The sequence below is a fragment of the Hyperolius riggenbachi genome, chromosome 2 (assembly GCF_040937935.1).
Source record: "Hyperolius riggenbachi isolate aHypRig1 chromosome 2, aHypRig1.pri, whole genome shotgun sequence".
NCBI classification, from domain to species: domain Eukaryota; kingdom Metazoa; phylum Chordata; class Amphibia; order Anura; family Hyperoliidae; genus Hyperolius; species Hyperolius riggenbachi.
The window spans coordinates 343206314-343220331 of record NC_090647.1 but is presented as its reverse complement, the minus strand read 5'-3'; the positions used below and the strand labels follow the sequence as shown (position 1 = coordinate 343220331).

Sequence of the window (14018 nt, the reverse complement as noted above, 5' to 3'; positions counted from 1 at the left end):
CTTAGTCTAGGAAATCTGTTATTATCTGTATTATACTCTTGTTCAGTTTCCAAAGGTGTTGACGGCCAAGGAACTCACACCTTAGCTTAGGCATTGTTGATTATTTGTTATGACCTTCTGCTTTGCTGACCATTCTTCTGATCTCTGATTGTGTACCTTTGTCATTCTGATACTCTGTTGCTGAACTCGGCTAGTCTCTGGAATCCGCATCTGTCTCCTGTCTCTGTACCTGATCTGTCTGTCTGTTGCCGACCTGGCCTGTCCGACCTCGAGAACTATCTTCCCTGTCTGGAGATAGTTCACAGACCTGTCAGTGACACTTCACCATTGGTGTCACTCACCTTCTGTCCTTCCCCCTCTCAGCCTTGCTCCGCCCCTTGGGGAGCTTCAGGCCTGTGGAAGGAATCTGATCCATAGCAGTATCTCTTACTGTCTAGCACCCATCTTACGGGTGCGTTCCTCAAAGTATTACTGTTGCACCAAACACTCTCACCTCTCAGGTGTCCAGAGGTTAGAAGATATATCTGATTATCGGTGATACTGCAGATCATCAATAATCGGGTATATTCTGTATTCTCGGTGATACTGCAGATCACCGGTAATCAGACCCTCTCTGTGTTACACCGATCGTTACACCAGTCTTTTAGGGTATGTCTCTACCAGCTTTGCACATCTAGAGACTGAAATCCTTGCCCATTCATCTTTGCAAAACAGCTCCAGCTCAGTCAGATTAGATGGACAGCGTTTTTGAACAGCAGTTTTCAGATCTTGCCACATATTCTCGATTGGATTTAGATCTGGACTTTGACTGGGCCATTCTAACACATAGATATGTTTTGTTTTAAACCATTCCATTGTTGCCCTGGCTTTATGTTTAGGGTCATTGTCCTGCTGGAAGGTGAACCTCCGCCACAGTCTCAAGTCTTTTGCAGACTCTAAGAGGTTTTCTTCCAAGTTTGCCCTGTATTTGGCTCCATCCATCTTCCCATCAACTCTGACCAGCTTCCCTGTCCCTGCTGAAGAGATGCACCCCCGAGCATGATGCTGCCAACACCATATTTGACAGTGGGGATGGTGTGTTCAGAGTGATGTGCAGTGTTAGTTTTCCGCCACACATTGGCCTCAATTCACTAAGATAATGCTGGAGATAATAAGGCAAGAGAAAACTTACCTCCACACAGTGGCCCATATGCAATTCACTTTTTCACCTGACTTTTCTCCCAGGAGATATTTTTTCATCTTCGATTTAAAATAACTTTTCAGCACTTTTCAATTAAAAAAGTACCAAAAAGTAGGTAAAATAGTACTATCAAATTATTTTGAGTATTTCCTTGCTTTCTGGTGGCTTAAAAGGCATTTTATTGACAAGTTTAAAAATATCACCTAGGAGAAAACTCAGGTGAAAAAGTGAATTGCATATGGCCCAGTGAGAGAGTTATCTTATCTCTTCATTCCTTAAGTTACCTCTTCTGTAGTTATTTTACCTCCTCTGTAGTTAATTTACCTCCTCTGTAGTTATTTTCACACGCAGTTAATAAACAGCCTGTCTTTAACTCTGGAGTTATTTTAAGGATTGGAGAGTTAACTTAAAGACAGAAGAGTTAACTTTAGGCTTGCATGAGGTAAAATGTTTCCTGCATACTACATGCCTTATCACCATGGTAACAACTCTAGAAGAGTTATTAAAGACAGGAGATAAGCTTAGTGAATTGAGGCCATAGTGCGTTGCATTTTGGCCAAAAAGTTCCATTTTGGTCTCATCTGACCAGAGCACCTTCTTCCACATGGTTGCTGTGTCCCCCACATGGCTTGTGGCAAACTGCAAACGGGACTTCTTATGCTTTCTGTTAACAATGCCTTTCTTCTTGCCACTCTTCCATAAAGGCTAACTTTGTACAGTGCATGACTAATAGTTGTCCCATGGACAGAGTCTCCCACCTGAGCTGTAGATCTCTGCAGCTCGTCCAGAGTCACCATGGGCCTCTTGACTGCATTTCTGATCAGCGCTCTCCTTGTTCGGCCTGTGAGTTTAGGTGGATGGCCTTGTATTGGTAGGTTTACAGTTGTGCCATACTCCTTCCATTTCTGAATGATCGCTTGAACAGTGCTCCGTGGGATGTTCAAGGCTTTCGAAATCTTTTTGTAGCCTAAGCCTGCTTTAAATTTCTTAATAATTTGATCCCTGACCTGTCTTGTTTGTTCTTTGGACTTCACGGTGTTGTTGCTCCCAATATTCTCTGAGACAACCTCTGAGGCCCTCACAAAGCAGCTGTATTTGTACTGACATTAGATTACACACAGGTGCACTCTATTTAGTCATTAGCACTGATCAGGCAATGTCTATAGGCAACTGACTGCACTCAGATCAAAGGGGGCCGAATAATTATGCACACACCACTTTGCGGTTATTTATTTGTAAAAAAAATGTTTGGAATCGTGCATGATTTTCGTTCCACTTCTCATGTGTACACCACTTTGTATTGGTCTTTCATGTGGAATTCCAATAAAATTGATTCATGTTTGTGCAGTAATGTGACAAAATGTGGAAAACTTCAAGGGGGCTGAATACTTTTGCAACCCACTGTATTTCCTTTGAAACAATGCAAATTTCCTGGCTGGCCTGCTGATCCTCTGCCTCTAATACTTTTAGCCATAGACACTGAACAAACATGCAGATCAGATGCTCTGACTGAAGTCTGACTAGATTAGCTGCATGCTTGTTTCAGGTGTGTAATTCAGACACTACTGCAATCGAAGACATCAGCAGGACTGCCAGGCAACTGATATTGTTTAACGATTTCAGCCTCCCGGACGTGATCATCACGTCCAGGCGGCTGCTCTGCTGCAGAGGCGCGCTTCTGCGCGTGCCCCCTTGCCGTTCCCCGGTAGCCCTGAGATCAGTAAACAGGAACATGGTTCCTGTTCACCGATCTAAGTCCCCAGCAGAAAAACCGATCAGAGGCCGCAGTCTTTGTGCAAAAAAAAGTTTCCTCGTCTTCCTTGTGCTTCTGGGAAGCGAGAAGCACGGGGTAAAAAGAAAAAAAAAAAAACAAGGTGGCCATCTTGTGGCCAAATAGTAAAACTACATCTACATACATTTTTTTAAGCCAATTTACACACATTATAACATTAACAATTAACAGTTTATTTCCCAACACAAAAAATTACCCAAATAACATTTTTAATGGGAAAAAAAATTACAATTAAAAAAAAATATAGTTACCTAAGGATCTCAACTTTTTAAATATACATGTGAAGGGGGTATACTACGTACATTTTTTAAATTATAAGCTTGTAAATAGTGATGGATGCAAAATTGAAAAAATGCACCTTTATTTCCAAATAAAATATTGGCGCCATACATTGTGATAGGGACAAAATGTAATGGTGTCATACCTGAGACAAACGGGCAAATAAAATACAATGGTTTTAATTATGGCAGCATGTATTATTTTAAAGCTATAATGGCCAAAAACTGAGAAATAATGATTTTTTCTTAATATTCCTGTTAAAATGCATTTACAAAAAAATAATTCTTAGCAAAATGTACCACCCAAAGAAGGCCTAATTAGTGACGGAAAAAACAAGATATAGATCAATAAATTGTGATAAGTAATGATAAAGTTATTAGCGAATGAATGGGAGGTGAAAATTGCTCTGATGCATAAGGTGAAAAATCCCCGCGGGCTGAAATGGTTAAAAGGAAATAAATATACCATATCCCTCTCACTTCAGGTTTCTTTTAACTTAACCCATTGCCCTGTTCCTAATGCTAACCTCAACCACCTCTTGTACCCAACAATATTTGTAAACACATCCTAACCGCTACCCCTCAAAAGGTTTAAATGTAACTGGATGCCTGACGGTTCACTTCCTGTTGCGTAACCCTGAACTGTAGCCAAGCACCAACCTCCACCGTTTAAAATATCTATAACTAACCTAACCATATTTAAGTAATATACTGTACATTCATCTAACCATTACCTGATCCCAATATCATACACAGAGGCCCTGATACTTAGACCCCATTTACACTTAATCAGTTGGTATGCATTTTTTCTTCTTCTCCATAGCAGTGCATTATAAAAAAGCTTTCAGTCAAAACACATTAAGTGTGAACTGAGCCATTGGGAAACATGGGCATTACTTTGAAAATCAGTTGTCCTTTCAGTTATAACTGAGAGCAACTGATTAAGTGTAAACGGGGCCTAACCTCTCATCGCAAACTCCCTGGTTAATCCCCAGAACTTTGAATGGTTTCTTAAACGCGTTGGGTCTTAAAGAGAATCTGTATTGTTAAAATCGCTCAAAAGTAAACATACCAGTGCGTTAGGGGACATCTCCTATTACCCTCTGTCACAATTTCGCCGCTCCTCGCCGCATTAAAAGTGGTTAAAAACAGTTTTAAAAAGTTTGTTTGTAAACAAACAAAATGGCCACCAAAACAGGAAGTAGGTTGATGTACAGTATGTCCACACATAGAAAATACATCCATACACAAGCAGGCTGTATACAGCATTCCTTTTGAATCTCAAGAGATCATTTGTGTGTTTCTTTCCCCCATGCACTGAAGTTTCAGGCTGCTCTTTTCTTCCTGCAAACAGCTTTGCCCTTGTTTGTAATTCCTCAGTATGTGAAAGCCCAGCCAGCTCAGAGGATGATTTATCCAGCTTGTAAAAGATAAGAGAGAAGAGAGAAGCTGCTCTAATCCTAAATAATACACAGGCAGTGTGCAGAGAGGGGCCAGAAGGGGGAGTTCATAGCAGAACCATAACACTGAAGAACTTGGCAGCCTTCCAGACACAGGCCGACAAGTCTGACAGGGGAAAGATACATTGATTTATTACAGAGACTGTCATAGTAGAAAGTGCTGCAGTAAGCCAGAACACATTAGAATAGCTTTTGGAACTTGTAGGATGATAAAAAACAGGATGCAATTTTTGTTACGGAGTCTCTTTAAGATATGCATGAAATTGGACATCCAGATTAACTAGCGCTCAGCTTGTTGGGCTCTGGCTTAAGGTATTTTGGAGTTAGCTGTAGTGTTCTTTTTGGTATTTAGCTGTTCTGACTAAATGAATGACTAAATGAAACTAGTATACTTGAATAGTTACGTGGTGGTTAACTACACAGAAGAGCAACACACGACCAGCGACGTAAACCTAGCATACCTCAGCTGTTGTGGACCAGAGACTGAAAAAACAAACCTCATGGGAAACAAGCTAATTCTGATTCACAAGGAGGAGAAAAACATTCTTCCCGATGTCTCAAAGCTGGATCAGTTTCCTGAATCAGAATTTACTACCCCTTACTAATTATAACTGTGGATATAATTAGCTATAAGAAACTCATATAGTTCTTTTATATATTTTGTCATTGATTTTGCCATTACTACCTCTTATGGTTCGGCATTTCACTGTGTAATCATACTTAGCATGAAGAGCCACTTCTTATACGGATGATAAAATCTTTTCTCCTCACATGTGTCTGATTTCCCTTGTCCTTTATACAGACCTTGGGATTCAAAGGTAATGTTGCCATACCTTTATGTTATCCTTTTTGATGTATTTCCCAACCTAGACAAGTCAGTGAAGCCTTTAATAGCTTTTAAAGAAAATAAACACAAACCCTTTTATTTGCGTACGTAAGGTACATTTATGTAGGATTACACAGCATTTTTTGTTTCCATGCATACAGCTGCATTCAGGAGAGTTCTGTCATTTGCAGGTTTCCAGATCTCAAAGATTACCTATCACATTGATCCAGCTCTGTCCCTCATCTGTGCTGCAAACCTCTTCAGTCACCTGCCCTCCATCCTTGAGGAAGTGTGATATGACCTATTTCCCTCACACAGGATTCTCTAGCACACAGACCTCTGCTGCCATGGGAGCTCAGCAGATAACAGTGGCAGTGTGTAGATTAACTCCTAGCTCTCCACACTCAGCTATTGATGGATGGCATCAGTGAATTGCTGACTGTGGTGTTACCAGGCTAGAGTGGAGATTGACAGCAATTTATGTCTTCTTCTTGGATTACTGAAAAGCAAGATGGCTGCACCCAGAGAATAAAGGAAATGATCTCTGCAGGAATGGTCAGAGTGGTTAGATGCCACAGAAAAATGTGAAAACATATATAAATAATTTAGAGCACTAGTCTTGTATAATTGCATGAGCATATAGCGTTCTGGTTTGCTTTAAATCTAAATGTTTCTGTTATGTGTAATCTTAGATCTTAGAATCTAAGAAGATCCTGCTTAAAGGACACCTGAAGTGAGAGGAATATGGAGGCTGCTATATTTATTTCCTTTTAAACAATGCAAATTGCCTGGCTATCCTACTGATGCTCTGCCTTTAATATTTTTAGCCATAGACACTGAACAAGCATGCGGATCAGATGTTTCTGACTGGATTAACTGTATGCTAGTTTCAGGTGTGTGATTCAGACGCTAATGATGCCACAGAAATCAGCAGGATGCCAGGCAACTGGTATTGTTTAAAAGGAAATAAATATGGCAGCCACCATATCCCTCTCACTTCAGGAGTCCTATAAGATTGCTTGACTGGGTACACAAATGTAATTTCCAGCTGTCCTTTCCTTCCATGTGTGCTTTTTTTACCATATTTTTCTTTTGCAGTTCCTCCCTGTATGAGATGCCTCCCAACTCACACCCCCTTTATGGACATGGAGAATGCCGATGGCCAGGCTGTGAAGCGCTCTGTGAGGATATGGGACAGTTTATAAAGTAAGTATAAGTTATTAGTGCATTCGCAGTGCATTTCTTTGTAAACTGAAGAGGGTGATTCACTAAAGCACAGTAAAGGTGTATATGCCAAAAACTGCTGTGTATACATTCACCAAGCAAAAACATGCAGCCTGCGATGGCTGTTAGGGAACCCACCAATCTGAATCCTGAGCAAAAGCAGCAGGGTGGTGATCACCTGCTCAATAGCAAGCTAATTTGCTGTACCAATACATTTACAATGTAGGAGGATGCATTTGGCAAATAAAATGTTTATAAAATGTCCCCATAATGCTTTGACTCTATTCGAGTGGTCTTTTAATGTAAATAATATTTATTTTAAATGAAAAGTATACCCCAAGCCTCATTAACTCCCTGATCCCCAAGCAGGTTGCTATAACCCAGGTACGGCAGGGCCCTTCAGTGTGATGTTGTGCCTATTGTGCAGTACCAATCTACACAGTCCATAACATTGGAGGACACCCTACTAAAAGATGGTGGAGGCAGAGCCTTCTTCACCCCCTCCACCTTTGTAAATTGCCCTTTAACAGTGTTAAGGGCACTTGGAGAGGTGGGGGTAAATACCTCTGTGCATTTGAGGGTAGGGTTTGGGGGCTTATGATGGAACCTGGGAGCCTCGTTATAAGGGTACACCCAGGTTACTTGGGCACAATCGTAGAATTTTTAACAAAAGGGTAAACTTGAAATTAATTTGAAATAAATCACGTTTATATTAATAAGATATGAAAATCCCATTTTGTTCTATTTCCTTACATACTCATCTATTTTAAGGGGCACTATTGATAAATTCTTCTTTTTTTGACCCTTTAGTGTACATATGAGTTGTTGTAGGATTGATTTTACACATTACTTAGTCTTTTACCATTGGTAATGTCTTTTGCCAATGGAACGGACACCTATTGTTGTCCGTTTCCACGGTAACCTGACCGGCTTTCCGATCTGCGCAATGTAGCGGCGGCATGAAAGAGCACACACAAAAGCGCTGCAGCTGTGTGTTGCTCTGTTCGGTGCAGTGCTCTTTCATGCCGCCGCTACATTGTGCAGATCGGAAAGCCGGTCAGGTTACCATGGAAACGGACAACAATGGGTGTCCGTTCCACTGCCAGCTTAGGGAAAAGGGGGTCCTTGGCGGCCGGGCAGCGTATGTTTTCCACACATCCACACACAGCAACAACTGACGCTGCACGGAGGAGAGGCCGCGTTCTTCACTTTACGGTGGCTGCTGTGAGTACAGTAACTGTTCGTTAGTACAGTTACAAGGTGGGAAATAATAACTGAAATGGCCAGAGGGGTGTAAGATAACGAATTCACACTATCCAGTAAAAGATGCCTCCCTACTACAGAATGGTTTAGGCTGCATTGGCGTCGGAAAGGTAAAAGTACTGACGTCAATGCATGCCTCAATATGTTTATTGCCAGTAACCAAATACATTGGTAAAAGACTAAGTAATGTGTAAAATCAATCCTACAACAACTCATATGTACGCTAAAGGGTAAAAAAAAGAAGAATTTAGCAATAGTGCCCCTTTAATCTGTAGCCATCTTTTTACACCTCTATACTTCTTTTTCTGTTTTGTGTCCTTCTCTCTTTGTTGTTCTCTTCTATTTTTCTGTCCTTCTGTTTTATTATTCTACTCGAAACGTCCTACTTGGTGTCTGCCACCATTACAACCCACCATAATACTTATCAGGAAATCTGTAAATGGGAATTTTAATTTCTCACTGGGGATTTGTGTTGGTCTGTGACGTGAACTAGTAAAAATTCAAAAGGAAAATTCCCTCCAAGCCATACTAATAAAAAAAAACAACAACGATAAAATGTTACGAGTCCTTCTTCATAAAGTATACGGTATTATTTAGATCCCACCAATCTGCAATTGTAACCCGCATGGTACATACCATGGAGGGGGTGGACATTCTGAGGTACCTTTATTGAGGGCTCGTTTCCACTATTGCGGTGCGGAATCGCCTGGATTCCACCGCTGATGAAATCGCATGCGGATGCAATTCCCTGTGCGTTTTTTGCCGCGAATTCGCATGCGAATTCGCATAGGTGAGGGTATATGCAATTTTAGCCATGTCATTGCCTGTGTGAATTTACATTGGTACCTATGCGAATTCGCGGCAAAAAACACATGGGGAAACCGCATACGATTTCCCTATCAGGGCTCGTTTCCACTATTGCGGTGCGGAATCGCCTGGATTCCACCGCTGATGAAATCGCATGCGGATGCGATTCCCCATGCGTTTTTTTTACCGCGAATTCGCATGCGAATTCGCATAGGTGAGGGTATATGCGATTTTAGCCATGTCATTGCCTGTGTGAATTTACATTGGTACCTATGCGAATTCGCGGCAAAAAACACATGGGGAAACCGCATACGATTTCCCTATTAAATACATTGCATGCGATTCGCATGCATTCCACTCGCAGGCAAATTCTGCAGCTCTTTTGTGCGTTTTTTCACCGCTGAAAAAAATGCACCTCAACAATGCTACAGTGGAAACAGGCCCATCCACTTGCATTACATGTGCGAATCCGCATGCGTTGGACGCATGCGGATTCACGATAGTGGAAACGAGCCCTAAGTCTTCCCCCAAGCATACCACAACATGCATGGGAGTAGTTTCCCCATTCCATTGAATCTGAGGTGGCGATGAGCCTAGTGTCCATAACATGTTCCATGGGCTATTTGTACCCTTTTCCTCCCATTTTGAAGCGTCACCTGTATGTTTATGGTAAAATTACATATGCACAATCTTCACCCTCACTAGTGATTAATATGTTTGTGAATTGTGCAGGCATCTGAACACGGAACATGCATTGGATGACCGCAGCACAGCACAATGCAGGGTACAGATGCAGGTGGTACAGCAACTGGAAATACAGGTTAGTAAGTGATATGGCATGGCGCATATCATGTATAGTAGCTTATTATATGCTGAATCTATATCATATCTGTAAAATAGTTTCAGACCTTCGAGTTAGTTACTTCTTTTTGTTTCCCTGGCAGAATATGTTTTAATGACTGACATTACCATGAACACACAAACATGTCTCACATTATGTGAGAGCATCAGTAGCTGTTGTTTTAATCTTTGAAAAAAATTTGTCCCATTTATTTTGGCTCCTGTAATTTTAAATCCTCCCCAAGGCAATCCAGCTGCTATATGAATTTGTTGTAATCAGAGATATGGGACAATGAGTGTCACTATAGAATGGAAAGCAAATATAGCCATATGCATTAATTAATAATGATTACGTGTCTTTATGTATGAGACATTGGATTTGTAGACTAACAAACTGTGTCCCCAATAGCTGGCAAAAGAAAGTGAGCGTCTGCAAGCCATGATGACACATCTACACATGAGACCATCTGAACCAAAACCCTTCAGCCAACCAGTAAGTCTTCATCATCTCCTCATCACATACACTTTGCAAGCTTAACTTCTCAAGATGGGTGCATAGAAAATTGGAGCAGTATCCCAGTGCCACCAATCAGCTTCCAGCTCACAAATTAAGCAAAAGCAGTTTATTCTTTAAGGGCTCTTTTTTACTAGGACACCTGATCGCAATTGTGCTGTGATGCAATTGCATTTCTTTCCAATTTCCTTTGCCGTGATCCGTCGGGTGTATGGTGCGATTGTGGTGCATTTTGAGTTTGTGATATGCATGGGGGGGGACAAGCTTGGAATTGCCAAATTTCAGGGGAAATCGCATAGCGGTACGATTGCTGTGTGATTTTACTGCATCAGAATCAGCTTTATTCGCCAAGTATGCCAGAGACATACCCGGAATTGTTTTTGGAGCACATGGCATGGAGTTTGTACATACATACATAAGACCTACATACATACGGCGTAGGGTGTGCTACATAACTTGAACATAAACATGAACATAGTGAGGCATTCAATCAATCAGGGGAAATATGCATGAAAGAAAAACACAAGCTACTATGTAAGGTTTGAGTTCAGTTGGAGTACCGCTTGGGGGAAGAAGGTACTCCAGCGTCTGGTGGTTCTGGTGGGGACAGCCCTGTAGCGGCGGCCCAGTGGAAGGAGCTTGAAGAACCGACTGCCCAGGTGGGAGGGGTCGGTCGAGATCTTGGTAGCCCTCGACCTCATTCTGGCCGTGTGGAGGAGATCGAGGGGTGGCAGTCCGACGATCTTTTCTGCAGTGCTGATTACTCTGTGAAGTTTGTACTTGTCGCTAGCAGATGCCCCTGCGTACCAGACGATGAGGGATGAGCAAAGAATGGACTCCACAGTGGCAGTGTAAAAGCTCCTGAGCAACTCGCGTGGGATGCCAAATTTTCTCAGTTGGCGCAAGAAAAATAACCTCTGCTGTGCCTTTTTCTGGGTTATGGTGGTGTTCTGCCCCCATTTTAGGTCCTTAGTGATGGTTGTGCCGAGGAACCGAACGCCGGGGACCCTGGAGACTTCAGTATCCCTTATGAGAATTGGGTGGAGAGGGGGTGGGCGTCTCCTGAAGTCCACAACCAGTTCAACTGTCTTTGCTGTGTTGAGGACCAAGTTGTTATCTGTGCACCAGTTGCAGATCCTGTCTACCTCGCTGTGGTAGGCATCCTCGTTCTTGCCACTGATGAGTCCAATGATTGTGGTGTCATCCGCAAACTTGATGACCTTGACAGAGTCCTCAGTTAAGGTGCAGCTGTTGGTGTACAGGGAGAACAGGAGCGGGGACAAGAAACACCCTTGCGGAGCACCTATGTTGGTAGTTCTCACCTTGGAGTAGCAGTTGCCTAGCTTGACCCTCTGCGTTCTATTGAAAAGGAAGTCGCCGATCCACCTGCAGAGGGTGGGGGCTACTCCCAGCTGAGCGAGGTTGGCAAGCAGGATGTCAGGGCAGATGGTATTGAAGGCAGAGCTGAAATCCAAGAACAGGAGCCTGGCGTAGGAGTTGGGCCTGTCGAGGTGCTCCGTGATGTACGCCAGGCTGATGTTGATGGCGTCCTCCACCGACCGGTTTGCCCTGTATGCGAATTGATGTGAGTCAAGGAGGGCATTTGTGGAGTGCTTCAGGGAGGCAAGGACCAGCCGTTCAAAGATCTTCATGATGGTGGGGGTTAGGGCCACTGGTCTGTAATTGTTGAGATCAGTGTTACCCGTCTTTTTGGGGACTGGGATAATCGTGGACCTCTTGAAGCAGGAGGGGACCTTGCCCTCCGTAAGAGATCTGTTGTATATGGAGGTGAGGACAGGGGCCAGCTGGTCTGCACACGTCCTCAGACAGATCGACGTCACACCGTCCGGGCCTGAGGCTTTCCTAGGGTCAAGGTTGCGTAGGTGGTCAAGCTTGCGTAGGTCCTATGCAAAGTATCAAAGTATAGGGGCTGAATCACACAGAGAATGTGGCAGGATGACAATTGCGTTAGGGAGAAAATCGTACCACAATGGATCGCGCTAAAGGAAACCAGTCAACGTGATTTTGCAATCTGCTAGCAATCTGGATTATATCACAAAACACTAGTAGTGGTAAAGCACTCTAAACCGTGGTACAATGTAAAAATCAGTATTTACACAAGTAGTGTAGGGCAGTATATAACATTCATCTTGTAAGTTTTATGTGCATTGCAGAAATGGTATAATGCGCATTATTAATTGAGGACCAGCGCATTTTCGGCTGATCTGTGCAGCGTTGGCTCTCCAGCCCACAGCACAGATCAGCTTTTATGCAGGGCGATCAGACTTGCCCCCCTTTTTTCCCCACTAGGGGGATGTCCTGCTGGGGGGGTCTGATCGCCGCCGGCTACGTGTGTTTAGCGGGGGGGGGGGGCTTCTCAAAGCCCCCCTCCGCAGCGATATCCTGCGCTCCCTCTCCTTCCCTCCCTCTCCTGTAGGCTTTGGGCGGCACAGGACGGAGATCCGTCCTGCTCCGCCTCTAATAGGCTTCAGCCTATCAGACTGCAGCGATCCCAAACGGAGGCCGGGGGTCGCCGATCTCCTTTACGGCGCTGCTGCGCAGCAGCGCCGTATTGATGTAAACACAGGGGATTTCTTCCCCGTGTGTTTACAATTAGCCTGCGAGCCGCGATCGGAGGCTCGCAGGCTGTTCATGGAGACACCCTCCGTGAACTGACATGGAAAGGCCGCTCCCATGTAAATCCACTTGAGACCTGCCGACGCCTATCGGCGTAAGGAGGTTGTTAAGTAGTTAAGGCAGAACCCATATTGTGTACATAATTTGAGATGCGCTATGTGGTCAATGTGTGCTTCTTTACTTACGTAAATACAGGGGTTTAGTATATCAGCCCCAAAGAGTCTAATTTGTAAGTGCATAATTGAGCCTGCACACACAGGATTAAGCAGCGGGTACATAACGTGACCACGATATATATATTTGAGTCCGCCAGGAGAAAAGCGCGATAAAAATGTTATTTGTCTTTGTGTGTGTGTGTGTGTGTGTATATATATATATATATATATATATATATATATATATATATATATATATATATATATTGTCACTTATGTAGATGTTTGCATCATTTAAATTGCGGTCTCTTTTTCTTCCTTTTCCAGCTTAACTTGGTCTCCAGTGCCTCCCTCAACAAAATGTCCCCAGATATATACCCCGATGGCTTACCACAACCCCCAACCTCAGCAACAGCACCCATCACTCCAATGAGAGCAGGCACCTCCGTGATCAGCTCCTCCAGCCTATCTAGCATTGGTCCTGTACGAAGAAGGATAGTTGATAAGTTCTGCACACCAATATCTTCAGGTGGGAACAGTTCTCCTTTCATTTATGTTATTTATTAGATGAATGTTTCCTAACACTATTACTATTGGTACTGTGCTAATATTCAAATATACTTTAAGCAATTGTAATTAATCTTAGTTACTTATGTGTATTAGAATTAGCTCTTCTAAATACTTAATGTAAAAGTTATTTTATTGTAATTTCTCAGCTGTCCTAGTGATAGCTGAGCTCTATACACCAGTTGCATTGACTCCTAACCTTGTGATCACTGTGAGCCAATCACAGTGATCACAATATGCAAAATGGGCAAAAGACATCTCTGGTGCTTAAAGCAGGATTAAAATCTATAAATGATGAAAAAACTGCAGTTTATTGTCTTTTTGTATGTCCACAATCAAATTTTCCTTTATTGTCTTTTAGAGCTTGCACAGAATCAGGAGTTTTATAAAAATGCAGAAGTCCGCCCACCATTCACGTATGCCTCACTCATACGCCAGGTAAGAGCTCAGAGACAAGACTGCATTTTTTTCATTG

General features: G+C 42.8%; 1 protein-coding gene across 2 annotated transcripts in view; it reads left to right on the top strand.

Annotated features, from left to right (window-relative positions):
- Positions 1-14018, top strand: part of FOXP4 (forkhead box P4) — a 114327-nt gene that overhangs the window by 73200 nt on the left and 27109 nt on the right. For both annotated transcript variants that reach the window (XM_068269506.1, XM_068269507.1), the window contains exons 8-12: positions 6635-6742; positions 9563-9650; positions 10080-10163; positions 13304-13505; positions 13905-13981. In XM_068269506.1, the coding sequence (XP_068125607.1) occupies positions 6635-6742; positions 9563-9650; positions 10080-10163; positions 13304-13505; positions 13905-13981 (559 nt within the window). The remainder of the gene's footprint in view (positions 1-6634; positions 6743-9562; positions 9651-10079; positions 10164-13303; positions 13506-13904; positions 13982-14018) is intronic.